This window comes from Haliotis rufescens, unplaced genomic scaffold (genome assembly GCF_023055435.1).
Source record: "Haliotis rufescens isolate VD_foot unplaced genomic scaffold, xgHalRufe1.0.p SCAF_13, whole genome shotgun sequence".
NCBI classification, from domain to species: Eukaryota; Metazoa; Mollusca; class Gastropoda; order Lepetellida; family Haliotidae; genus Haliotis; species Haliotis rufescens.
Genome location: NW_025963813.1, coordinates 16,190,782 through 16,204,003, shown reverse-complemented (window position 1 = coordinate 16,204,003; position 13,222 = coordinate 16,190,782). Strand labels below are relative to the sequence as shown.

Here is a 13,222-nt window from a genome sequence, read left to right as displayed (position 1 = left end):
GACACGCCTGTAGTTAAACGTGGTACGCCTTCAATTAGACATGACACACATTTAGTTAAACGTGACACGCATTAAGTTAGACATGATACGCCTTTGGTTAGACATGACACGCATTTATTTAAACGTGACACGTCTTTAGTTACACGAAATGCCTTAAGTCAAATATGACACACGCTTTAGTTAAACATGACTCACGCCTTTAGTCAAACACGACACACGGAATTAGTTAGATATGACACGTCTTTAGTTAGACATGACACGCCTTTAGATAGGCATGGCACGTGTTGAGTAAGACATGACACGCATTTAGTAAACATGACATGCCATTCGTTCAACATGACACGCATCTAACCAGTCATGACACGCCTTCAGTCATGACACGCCTTGAGTTAGACATGACACATCTTTATTTAAACATGGCATGCCTTTGGTTTCACATGACACGCCTTTAGCTAGACCTGACACGCCTTTTGTTATACATGACTCGTGTTCAGTTAGACATGACACGCCTTTCGTTGGACATGACACGTGTTTAGTCAAACATGACACATAAAGTTAGTGAGATATGACACGTCTTTAGTTAGACATGACACGCCTTTAGTTAGACATGACACGCCTTTAGTTAGACATGACACGCCTTTCGTTGGACATGACACGTGTTTAGTCAAACATGACACATGAAGTTAGTTAGATATGACACGTCTTTAGTTAGACATGACACGCCTTTAGTTAGACATGACACGCCTTTAGTTAGACATGACACGTGTTACGTTAGACATGACACGACTTTCCTTAGAAATGTGTGTTTGTCTGTTTGTTGATTAATGCCGCACTCAGCAATAGTCCAGCTTTATGACAGCGGTCTGTAAATAATCGAGTCTGGACCAGACAATCCAGTGTTTGACATCAGGAGATACGATCCACGCAATTGGGATACGATGACAGGCATCAACCATGTCAGCGAGCCTGACCACCCGATCCCCTTTAGTCGCCCCTTACGACAAGCACAGTCGCTTTTTTAGGGCAAGCATGGGTTCCTGAAGAAACGACACGCCTTAAGTTAGACATGGCACGCCTTTAGTTAGACATGACACGGCTTTAGACATGCATGACACGCCTTTAGTTCGACTTGAAACGCCTTGAAGAGAATTTAGGCTGTGCGTTTTAGCTTTGATGAGATTCGAATTCAGAATAAATTATCAACATAGGACCACTTTGTTGTTACAATCAAAAGCAATGATTAGACAATATGAAAACAAATCACAATATCTTTTCAGTTGATCATACATTTTATTCAAGAGACAGATGAATATATCAGTTTACATGAAAATATTGACATATATACATTTGAGAATGAATTTATATTTTGTTGTTAAAAATCAAATAGTTCAAACTGGTCGAAAAGGTACAGATTGAAAAGGCTTTGATAGAAGGACTGTTGTTGCTGCTGCTGTTGTTGCTGCTGCTGCTGTTGAATGGGAATGGCTGTAAAAAAGGTCAAATGGGCAAATCAAAAACCATGTTGTGCCAATGCTATAAGCTTATATTGTGTCGACCTTTTGGTATAGAGTTTTGGTTTGTTGGTATTCCGGGCAGTATTTGACATTGTGTTTGTCACACACGCCAACTGACACCTGGAATCTGGTGTTTAATGGATGGACATTCGCCCCGACCCAACCCCAAATATGTAGTTATCAATGTTGTTTTCAATGACATCAACGAAAAGCGATGAACGCCTAGACTCTGAAAATATATAGGGGCGGTCGGGTAGCCAAGTGGTTAAAGCGTTCGCTTGTCACGCCGAAGACCCGGGTTCGATTCCCGACATGGGTACAATGTGTGAAGCCCATTTCTGGTGTCCCCCGCCGTGATATTGCTGGAATATTGCTAAAAGCGGCGTAAAACCTTACTCACTCACTCACTGAAAATATATAAATTTGATGGAAACAAACAACTCCATTTAAAATGAAAAGGAGCCCCATTGAGACGGGAGTTTCAGAACCTTTAGAAAACACAGACTTGCCTCATTTGGAGCCAAATATCTAGCTCCGATAAGGGCTGAGCGGAAGGAAACATCATATGGTTCAGGGACTGAGATAATCTGTCTTACAGACCGTGATACAGATATATATCAAATACAGCCCATGCAAGTCTATAATGTTTGGCAAGTCTAGATTTCTGCAGTATCTGAAAATGAAGAGAGTCACTGGGCTCCCTTTTATTATATTTTTATTAAGATAATTGAACAACTGTTTTTTTTCTGTACGATATGTTCATTTCAGAGACTAGATGTTAGTAAGGGCTGGGTGGAAGGAAGCATAATATGGTCCAGGGACTGAGAGACAATCTAGTGTTGGACGTATGACACTTACATATACAGGTCTTGTTGTCGAAGGATGACAGGGCCACGTTGGGGTTGCACATACAGTAATAGGAGCCCGGGGTGTTGACACACCTCCCGCTGGGGACAGAGATGCGGAAGTAGGGGTCAAAACTCACCCCACAGATGTACGTGTTGCCGTAACACTCGTCAATATCTGCAACAACAGAATATGCAAGTTCTACTTGAAACAAAGATACAACAGTACAAAAATGATCATTTTTTTGTCAACAGTATTCTTCCTACATTTGATTGGCGCTTCGATGTTGGTAGATTCTTGCACGAAGGATCAAGATATATTAATCAAATGCCATCAGGAACAATATAAACTGTTATCCAGAAATGTTTGAAGACTTCAGATTTCCCTCGATATTATATATCCATATTCTCCATTGTGATATTCATTCCGAGTTGACAGAATTGAGTACTGTTGTTTGACACCATAGTCAGCTGTATCTGGACTTTTTCTTGTTTAAGTCAACGATCCAGGCTGGTATTGTAGATGACACACAATCAACCAGGTCCCAGCTTGTACCCACCCGATCCTAAGTCCAGTCGGCAAATACAATATGTAAACATATACGTACCACGGGTTGTGTGAAGCACTGTGTGGAACTTTCTAACAATAAAAAATTCATAACTGAAAACCAATTGTAATGCCTTTGTATTATTTGTTGGTCAGTTGTTAAATGGAAGGTGAAGTCTGTGACTTACTGAAGCAGACGTTTTGGTTTGTTGGTCAGTTGTTAAATGGAAGGTGATGTCTGTGACTTACTGAAGCAGACGTTTGGGTTTGTTGGTCAGTTGTTAAATGGAAGGTGATGTCTGTGACTTACCGAAGCAGACGTTTGGGTTTGTTGGTCAGTTGTTAAATGGAAGGTGAAGTCTGTGACTTACTGAAGCAGACGTTTGGGTTTGTTGGTCAGTTGTTAAATGGAAAGGTGAAGTCTGTGACTAACTGAAGCAGACGTTTGGGTTTGTTGGTCAGTTGTTAAATGGAATGTGAAGTCTGTGACTTACTGAAGCAGACGTTTGGGTTATTGGTCAGTTGTTAAATGGAAAGGTGAAGTCTGTGACTAACTGAAGCAGACGTTTGGGTTTGTTGGTCAGTTGTTAAATGGAATGTGAAGTCTGTGACTAACTGAAGCAGACGTTTGGGTTATTGGTCAGTTGTTAAATGGAAGGTGAAGTCTGTGACTTACCGAAGCAGACGTTTGGGTCGGCAGCGGTCAACTGGAAGCCGGGGATGCAGCTGCACGTGGGGGCAGCAACAGCTGGAGGCAGGATGCAGACGCCATTCAGGCAGCCAGCAGTGTCGCACAGGGCTGAAAACGACAGGAGGGGCAATCTCAACTCAGTTTGCATCTTTGGTTCTTGACGACAAAGCTTTCACAAAGACACACGTCATTCCATCAAGTGAGGCTACCAGTTTTTAAATTAACATCAAAATAGACAAGAAAATATGCAATGTTTTTTGCCCTCAAACATATGTAACTTTGTTTGTTTGTTGTTAACGCCACACTCTGCAATATTCCATCTATGTGACGATCGTCTGTAAATAATCGAGTCTGGACCAGACAATCCAGTGATTGACATCACGAGCATCGATCCACGCAATTGGGATACGATGACATGCATCAACCAAGTCAGCGAGCCTGACCACCTGATCCCGTAAGTCGCATTTTACGGCAAGTATGTGTTGCAGAAGACCTATTCTACACCGGATCTTCACAGGGTCAGCACTAGACTCCTCAAAGAGCATAGGTACCGCAATTCGCTGTGCAGAGATGCGTCCCTTGGGCACGCCAGAAACCTATGATTGTGGGTTCGAATCCCGGTTCGCCCCCATTATATTTCTAGGTTTGTCAGCACCATACCCGTGCTCGTGGATTTCACCGAAGTGGTAAACGTCTAAGACGTGCATCACTTCGGGCTTTCCTACCACATTAAGCTGACACGCCGTGGCACAGCTGGAATAATGTTAAAAACGGCGTAAAACCCAAATCACTCACTCACTCACAGATTATAACAGAATTATTAAGGATTGAGTTGGGAACAAAATCATGTTCATATACCCATGTAAACAAACACCCATATGAATGCTATGAGGTGCAAGACGTTGACTTACTCTGAGCTTCTGTCGACGGCAAGTAGACTGCGAAGACAATGGCAAGGGCGGGTAGTGAAGCGAACATGGTGTGCAAGAGCGAGTGTCAGTCGAGTGAATGTGCAGCTATGGTAGAAAGTCAGGGGCTTATATAGCTGCCCTGTCCCAGTCCACATACAAATAAAATGTTTTGTTTTCATTCTTCTGGTTATGGAATGACAGCAAACATAGCCATAACTTTCAAATAATAATACGGAACAATAGCAATTTATCGACCACAGGTATGTGTGTCCATCCATCATTTGTTTGTACGGCTGTGATAACGCCGAGATGAGTCTCTCTTCACTGCAGGGCACAGAAAACGTCCAATGAGCGTCACGTGACACAGTGACTGACCTCCCGTTCACATTTCTTCGAGAATGTAATGTTATGACGGCCTGTGGACAGCAAAAAAACTATGCATGTTGAAGTGCCCTGACAGAAGAGTTACAACTATAACAAAGAATATTTATCTTATTTTACCTGTAAAAAAATTGAATAGTACTGATCAAGACGTTTTGTTAAATTTCCATGTACCCCATAACGCATGTGAACAAGTGGAATAAAATATTATCCGCGGTCATTGCAATAGACGATTTTCCGATATCTCTCATGTCAGTAGTTCCAGTCTTAATGTCTTTGGTCACGTGGACAAGGTGTCCCACCTCCGAGCATAAGGTCCATGGTTCGATTCCCGTCACATTTTATTGCGCATACACTTTTAACTCTGTTGTGTATCATATTCTCTGTTTGATGTTTAATGACACACTCGGTAATATTCAAAATAATAGTATAATTATATTACTGTACATATCCTCCATCATCGCCTATTGTACAATGTCATGATTGTATACTCCTAGATATGTGCCTCCTGTGTTTCTGTGTATGAGAAGAATAATTAAAATAATCTTGAAAAATAGCATAACACAAACATCCTAGGAACTTGTATTATTACACTTATATCCCCTCAATGAGTGGCATAACATCTTTAAAATATATAAATTAGAGAATAATTTTATTTTCATTTGGCTTTTGCTATTTCATAGGAAAACACTGTCTGTGTTAAGAAGTGGCCAAGATAGCTATTTAACAGAAACTTTACTCTATTATTAAACATGTCACCACCTCACGAAGGTTATGATATGATAGACATTCAAATAATACATTTGGGAGTGATATCATGGTTAGAAATTAAACATGGCAATGGGTAGTAATTACAGATAATAAGCAACACGACCATTTTTATAGGAATTGCATTTGTTTATTAGCGATCTGTATAAAAAGAAGAAATTTCCAAGACAACGCACGACCTCACACGACAAGATTGACTTTTACAGGAATCACAACATCCAAGTCCTGCCATAGCCCTCCAGGTCTCCAGTTTTAATCCCAATGGAACATTTATGTGATGCGGTGGGTCAGCAACAACCGCATAACCTCCGACTGTTGGCACAGGCACTGCAGACAGAGTGGGTGAACATTCCCCAGGCCACAATTCAGGACATGGTTGCTTCTGTGAGACGACGGTGCCAGACAGTTTTGAACTCGAATGGTGGCCATACAAGATATTGAGAACAGAGAACCTTCACCTTGAAAATCACCTTTTCCATGTGTGCCTTATGAAACCAGGGTCTCAGACGTTTACCACTTTGGTGAATATGGGATTCAAACCCACGATCATAGTATTCTGGCGTGCCTAAGGGACACAACTCTGCACAGTGCATTCCGGCGGCCTAGACGACTGAGCCTCCCGTTACCCCGAAATAGGCATGAAAAGTTGGACATATTCCAATGCCTCAAAATTTAGAAAATCGAAAACAACCAAAAGCGTCAGAACACAAGACATGAGAGAAAAGTAGGGAGTAAGTTGGGGCCTGTTGCAAGGTATATGTACATACGATGTAGGAAAAGTAGGAGATCACAGAAAAAGTCGCGGGTTAGTGGACTAGCTGAGGCTGTGAAAATGTTTTTTTAAGGATTTATTTTTTGTCTCGGGTATCCCTGATTGTCCTCAACCCGTCTTCAGGAGATGGGACTGTGGCTGATGCTTACTGATTTTACGACTGCTTCCTCCAGTCCTTCTTCATCGCCTTCAGTTACACGTTAACTCTCTTCACCACGCTGGCCGTTTGGGTGGTCTTGTGGTTAAAGCGTTCGCTCGTCACGGGGGTTCGATTCCTCGCATGGGTACAATGTGTGATGGTCATTTCTGGTGTCCCCCGCTGTGATATTACTGGAATATTGCTAAAAGCGACGTAAAACAATATTCACCTCATCTCAGAAGCTGGGACTGTGGCGGACGATCACTGATTTTACGACTGCTTTCCCCGGTCCTTCTTCATCACACTCTTCACCAAGCTTTCCACCTTTCCTCTCTCTTCCTCCTTCATCTGTAGACAAGTTGAGTGTAACCTGTAAAACGTTACTACTGATAGACAACCGAATATCATCTTACGTCTCACATAATTCTACGTCCTTATAGCTAACTGAATAGCATCGTAAATCTCATTATATTATTCTACGTCTTTATAAGTAACTGAAGAACTGACATGACACGCCTTTAGTTACACATGACATGTCATCAGTTAGACGTGACACGCCTTTAATTAGACATGACATGCATTTAGTTAGACATGACACATCTTTAGTTAGACATGACACGCATGTATTTAACCTGACACGCCTTTAGTTAGAAATGACACACCTTTAGTTAGAAATGACACACGCCTTCAGTCAAACATGACACGCCTTTAGTTAAACGTGACATGCCTTTAATTAGACATGATACGCCTTGAGTTAGACATGATACGCCTTGAGTGATAGACATAACACGCATTTAGTTAGACATGACACGTCTTTAGTTAGACATGATACGCATGTATTTAACGTGACACGCCTTTAGTTACACATGACACGCCTTTAGTTAGAAATGACACACGCCTTCAGTCAAACATGACACGCATTTAGTTAGACATAACACGTTTTGAGTCAGACATGACACGCATTTAGTAAGACATGACACGCCTGTAGTTAAACGTGGTACGCCTTCAATTAGACATGACACACATTTAGTTAAACGTGACACGCATTAAGTTAGACATGATACGCCTTTGGTTAGACATGACACGCATTTATTTAAACGTGACACGTCTTTAGTTACACGAAATGCCTTAAGTCAAACATGACACACGCTTTAGTTAAACATGACTCATGCCTTTAGTCAAACACGACACACGAAGTTAGTTAGATATGACACGTCTTTAGTTAGACATGACACGTCTTTAGATAGACAAGACACGTGTTGAGTAAGACATGACACGCATTTAGTGAAACATGACATGCCTTTCGTTCAACATGACACGCATCTAGCCAGTCATGACACGCCTTCAGTCATGACACGCCTTCAGTCATGACACGCCTTGAGTTAGACATGACACATCTTTAGTTAAACATGGCATGCCTTTGGTTTCACATGACACGCCTTTAGCTAGACCTGACACGCCTTTTGTTATACATGACTCGTGTTCAGTTAGACATGACACGCCTTTCGTTGGACATAACACGTGTTTAGTCAAACATGACACATGAAGTTAGTGAGATATGACACGTCTTTAGTTAGACATGACACGCCTTTAGTTAGACATGACACGTGTTACGTTAGACATGACACGCATTAAGTTAAACATAACATGCCTTTCGTTCAACATTTACTCAGGCAAGACACGCCTTCAGTCATGACACGCCTTTAGTTAGACAAGACACGCATTTTGTTTGACATGACACGCATTTTGTTACACATGACACGCCTCTTGTTGCACATGACACGCCTTGAGTTAGACATGACACGACTTTCCTTAGAAATGTGTGTTTGTCTGTTTGTTGATTAATGCCGCACTCAGCAATAGTCCAGCTTTATGACGGCGGTCTGTAAATAATCGAGTCTGGACCAGACAATCCAGTGTTTGACATCAGGAGCAACGATCCACGCAATTGGGATACGATGACAGGCATCAACCATGTCAGCGAGCCTGACCACCCGATCCCCTTTAGTCGCCCCTTACGACAAGCACAGTCGCTTTTTTAGGGCAAGCATGGGTTCCTGAAGAAACGACACGCCTTAAGTTAGACATGGCACGCCTTTAGTTAGACATGACACGGCAGTAGACATGCATGACACGCCTTTAGTTCGACTTGAAACGCCTTGAAGAGAATTTAGGCTGTGCGTTTTAGCTTTGATGAGATTCGAATTCAGAATAAATTATCAACATAGGACCACTTTGTTGTTACAATCAAAAGCAATGATTAGACAATATGAAAACAAATCACAATATCTTTTCAGTTGATCATACATTTATTCAAAAGACAGATGAATATATCAGTTTACATGAAAATATTGACATATATACATTTGAGAATGAATTTATATTTTGTTGTTAAAAATCAAATAGTTCAAACTGGTCGAAAAGGTACAGATTGAAAAGGCTTTGATAGAAGGACTGTTGCTGCTGCTGCTGTTGTTGCTGCTGCTGCTGTTGAATGGGAATGGCTGTAAAAAAGGTCAAATGGGCAAATCAAAAACCATGTTGTGCCAATGCTATAAGCTTATATTGTGTCGACCTTTTGGTATAGAGTTTTGGTTTGTTGGTATTCCGGGCAGTATTTGACATTGTGTTTGTCACACACGCCAACTGACACCTGGAATCTGGTGTTTAATGGATGGACATTCGCCCCGACCCAACCCCAAATATGTAGTTATCAATGTTGTTTTCAATGACATCAACGAAAAGCGATGAACGCCTAGACTCTGAAAATATATAGGGGCGGTCGGGTAGCCAAGTGGTTAAAGCGTTCGCTTGTCACGCCGAAGACCCGGGTTCGATTCCCGACATGGGTACAATGTGTGAAGCCCATTTCTGGTGTCCCCCGCCGTGATATTGCTGGAATATTGCTAAAAGCGGCGTAAAACCTTACTCACTCACTCACTGAAAATATATAAATTTGATGGAAACAAACAACTCCATTTAAAATGAAAAGGAGCCCCATTGAGACGGGAGTTTCAGAACCTTTAGAAAACACAGACTTGCCTCATTTGGAGCCAAATATCTAGCTCCGATAAGGGCTGAGCGGAAGGAAACATCATATGGTTCAGGGACTGAGATAATCTGTCTTACAGACCGTGATACAGATATATATCAAATACAGCCCATGCAAGTCTATAATGTTTGGCAAGTCTAGATTTCTGCAGTATCTGAAAATGAAGAGAGTCACTGGGCTCCCTTTTATTATATTTTTATTAAGATAATTGAACAACTGTTTTTTTTCTGTACGATATGTTCATTTCAGAGACTAGATGTTAGTAAGGGCTGGGTGGAAGGAAGCATAATATGGTCCAGGGACTGAGAGACAATCTAGTGTTGGACGTATGACACTTACATATACAGGTCTTGTTGTCGAAGGATGACAGGGCCACGTTGGGGTTGCACATACAGTAATAGGAGCCCGGGGTGTTGACACACCTCCCGCTGGGGACAGAGATGCGGAGGTAGGGGTCAAAACTCACCCCACAGATGTACGTGTTGCCGTAACACTCGTCAATATCTGCAACAACAGAATATGCAAGTTCTACTTGAAACAAAGATACAACAGTACAAAAATGATCATTTTTTTGTCAACAGTATTCTTCCTACATTTGATTGGCGCTTCGATGTTGGTAGATTCTTGCACGAAGGATCAAGATATATTAATCAAATGCCATCAGGAACAATATAAACTGTTATCCAGAAATGTTTGAAGACTTCAGATTTCCCTCGATATTATATATCCATATTCTCCATTGTGATATTCATTCCGAGTTGACAGAATTGAGTACTGTTGTTTGACACCATAGTCAGCTGTATCTGGACTTTTTCTTGTCAACGATCCAGGCTGGTATTGTAGATGACACACAATCAACCAGGTCCCAGCTTGTACCCACCCGATCCTAAGTCCAGTCGGCAAATACAATATGTAAACATATACGTACCACGGGTTGTGTGAAGCACTGTGTGGAACTTTCTAACAATAAAAAATTCATAACTGAAAACCAATTGTAATGCCTTTGTATTATTTGTTGGTCAGTTGTTAAATGGAAGGTGAAGTCTGTGACTTACTGAAGCAGACGTTTTGGTTTGTTGGTCAGTTGTTAAATGGAAGGTGATGTCTGTGACTTACTGAAGCAGACGTTTGGGTTTGTTGGTCAGTTGTTAAATGGAAGGTGAAGTCTGTGACTTACCGAAGCAGACGTTTGGGTTTGTTGGTCAGTTGTTAAATGGAAGGTGAAGTCTGTGACTTACCGAAGCAGACGTTTGGGTTTGTTGGTCAGTTGTTAAATGGAAAGGTGAAGTCTGTGACTAACTGAAGCAGACGTTTGGGTTTGTTGGTCAGTTGTTAAATGGAATGTGAAGTCTGTGACTAACTGAAGCAGACGTTTGGGTTATTGGTCAGTTGTTAAATGGAAAGGTGAAGTCTGTGACTAACTGAAGCAGACGTTTGGGTTTGTTGGTCAGTTGTTAAATGGAATGTGAAGTCTGTGACTAACTGAAGCAGACGTTTGGGTTATTGGTCAGTTGTTAAATGGAAGGTGAAGTCTGTGACTTACCGAAGCAGACGTTTGGGTCGGCAGCGGTCAACTGGAAGCCGGGGATGCAGCTGCACGTGGGGGCAGCAACAGCTGGAGGCAGGATGCAGACGCCATTCAGGCAGCCAGCAGTGTCGCACAGGGCTGAAAACGACAGGAGGGGCAATCTCAACTCAGTTTGCATCTTTGGTTCTTGACGACAAAGCTTTCACAAAGACGTCTGTCTTACGATCATTCCATCAAGTGAGGCTACCAGTTTTTAAATTAACATCAAAATAGACAAGAAAATATGCAATGTTTTTTGCCCTCAAACATATGTAACTTTGTTTGTTTGTTGTTAACGCCACACTCTGCAATATTCCATCTATGTGACGATCGTCTGTAAATAATCGAGTCTGGACCAGACAATCCAGTGATTGACATCACGAGCATCGATCCACGCAATTGGGATACGATGACATGCATCAACCAAGTCAGCGAGCCTGACCACCTGATCCCGTAAGTCGCATTTTACGGCAAGTATGTGTTGCAGAAGACCTATTCTACACCGGATCTTCACAGGGTCAGCACTAGACTCCTCAAAGAGCATAGGTACCGCAATTCGCTGTGCAGAGATGCGTCCCTTGGGCACGCCAGAAACCTATGATTGTGGGTTCGAATCCCGGTTCGCCCCCATTATATTTCTAGGTTTGTCAGCACCATACCCGTGCTCGTGGATTTCACCGAAGTGGTAAACGTCTAAGACGTGCATCACTTCGGGCTTTCCTACCACATTAAGCTGACACGCCGTGGCACAGCTGGAATAATGTTAAAAACGGCGTAAAACCCAAATCACTCACTCACTCACAGATTATAACAGAATTATTAAGGATTGAGTTGGGAACAAAATCATGTTCATATACCCATGTAAACAAACACCCATATGAATGCTATGAGGTGCAAGACGTTGACTTACTCTGAGCTTCTGTCGACGGCAAGTAGACTGCGAAGACAATGGCAAGGGCGGGTAGTGAAGCGAACATGGTGTGCAAGAGCGAGTGTCAGTCGAGTGAATGTGCAGCTATGGTAGAAAGTCAGGGGCTTATATAGCTGCCCTGTCCCAGTCCACATACAAATAAAATGTTTTGTTTTCATTCTTCTGGTTATGGAATGACAGCAAACATAGCCATAACTTTCAAATAATAATACGGAACAATAGCAATATATCGACCACAGGTATGTGTGTCCATCCATCATTTGTTTGTACGGCTGTGATAACGCCGAGATGAGTCTCTCTTCACTGCAGGGCACAGAAAACGTCCAATGAGCGTCACGTGACACAGTGACTGACCTCCCGTTCACATTTCTTCGAGAATGTAATGTTATGACGGCCTGTGGACAGCAAAAAAACTATGCATGTTGAAGTGTCCTGACAGAAGAGTTACAACTATAACAAATAATATTTATCTTATTTTACCTGTAAAAAAATTGAATAGTACTGATCAAGACGTTTTGTTAAATTTCCATGTACCCCATAACGCATGTGAACAAGTGGAATAAAATATTATCCGCGGTCATTGCAATAGACGATTTTCCGATATCTCTCATGTCAGTAGTTCCAGTCTTAATGTCTTTGGTCACGTGGACAAGGTGTCCCACCTCCGAGCATAAGGTCCATGGTTCGATTCCCGTCACATTTTATTGCGCATACACTTTTAACTCTGTTGTGTATCATATTCTCTGTTTGATGTTTAATGACACACTCGGTAATATTCAAAATAATAGTATAATTATATTACTGTACATATCCTCCATCATCGCCTATTGTACAATGTCATGATTGTATACTCCTAGATATGTGCCTCCTGTGTTTCTGTGTATGAGAAGAATAATTAAAATAATCTTGAAAAATAGCATAACACAAACATCCTAGGAACTTGTATTATTACACTTATATCCCCTCAATGAGTGGCATAACATCTTTAAAATATATAAATTAGAGAATAATTTTATTTTCATTTGGCTTTTGCTATTTCATAGGAAAACACTGTGTTCAGAAGTGGCCAAGATAGCTATTTAACAGAAACTTTACTCTATTATT

General features: G+C 41.5%; 2 protein-coding genes across 2 annotated transcripts; both read right to left on the bottom strand.

Moving 5' to 3' along the window:
• Window positions 1–1,282: 1,282 nt before the first annotated feature.
• Window positions 1,283–4,936, bottom strand: LOC124122547 (adhesion G protein-coupled receptor E2-like). Its single transcript, XM_046485601.2, has 4 exons — window positions 4,509–4,936; window positions 3,583–3,705; window positions 2,373–2,537; window positions 1,283–1,485 (listed from the first exon to the last, which is right to left on the bottom strand). The coding sequence occupies exons 1-4, from the start codon at window positions 4,573–4,575 to the stop codon at window positions 1,373–1,375; spliced, it is 468 nt and encodes a 155-aa protein (XP_046341557.1). The 5' UTR covers window positions 4,576–4,936; the 3' UTR covers window positions 1,283–1,372.
• A 3,948-nt stretch (window positions 4,937–8,884) lies between these two features.
• LOC124124747 (adhesion G protein-coupled receptor E2-like) lies at window positions 8,885–12,543 on the bottom strand. The gene is made up of 4 exons (XM_046488004.2): window positions 12,098–12,543; window positions 11,164–11,286; window positions 9,960–10,124; window positions 8,885–9,072 (listed from the first exon to the last, which is right to left on the bottom strand). Exons 1-4 carry the CDS (start codon window positions 12,162–12,164, stop codon window positions 8,960–8,962), a joined length of 468 nt encoding a protein of 155 aa, XP_046343960.1. The 5' UTR covers window positions 12,165–12,543; the 3' UTR covers window positions 8,885–8,959.
• Window positions 12,544–13,222: the final 679 nt, after the last annotated feature.

What these genes read in the sequence shown, in the direction of transcription:
- LOC124124747 (XM_046488004.2), bottom strand. Translation starts at nt 12,164, where the DNA reads ATGTTCGCTTCACTACCCGCCCTTGCCATTGTCTTCGCAGTCTACTTG. An exon ending in GCCGTCGACAGAAGCTCAGA is followed by an intron (nt 11,287 to 12,097) that starts GTAAGTCAACGT and finishes TGTCGTTTTCAG; the next exon opens with CCCTGTGCGACACTGCTGGC. An exon ending in CGACCCAAACGTCTGCTTCG is followed by an intron (nt 10,125 to 11,163) that starts GTAAGTCACAGA and finishes CTGTTGTTGCAG; the next exon opens with ATATTGACGAGTGTTACGGC.
- LOC124122547 (XM_046485601.2), bottom strand. Translation starts at nt 4,575, where the DNA reads ATGTTCGCTTCACTACCCGCCCTTGCCATTGTCTTCGCAGTCTACTTG. An exon ending in GCCGTCGACAGAAGCTCAGA is followed by an intron (nt 3,706 to 4,508) that starts GTAAGTCAACGT and finishes TGTCGTTTTCAG; the next exon opens with CCCTGTGCGACACTGCTGGC. An exon ending in CGACCCAAACGTCTGCTTCG is followed by an intron (nt 2,538 to 3,582) that starts GTAAGTCACAGA and finishes CTGTTGTTGCAG; the next exon opens with ATATTGACGAGTGTTACGGC.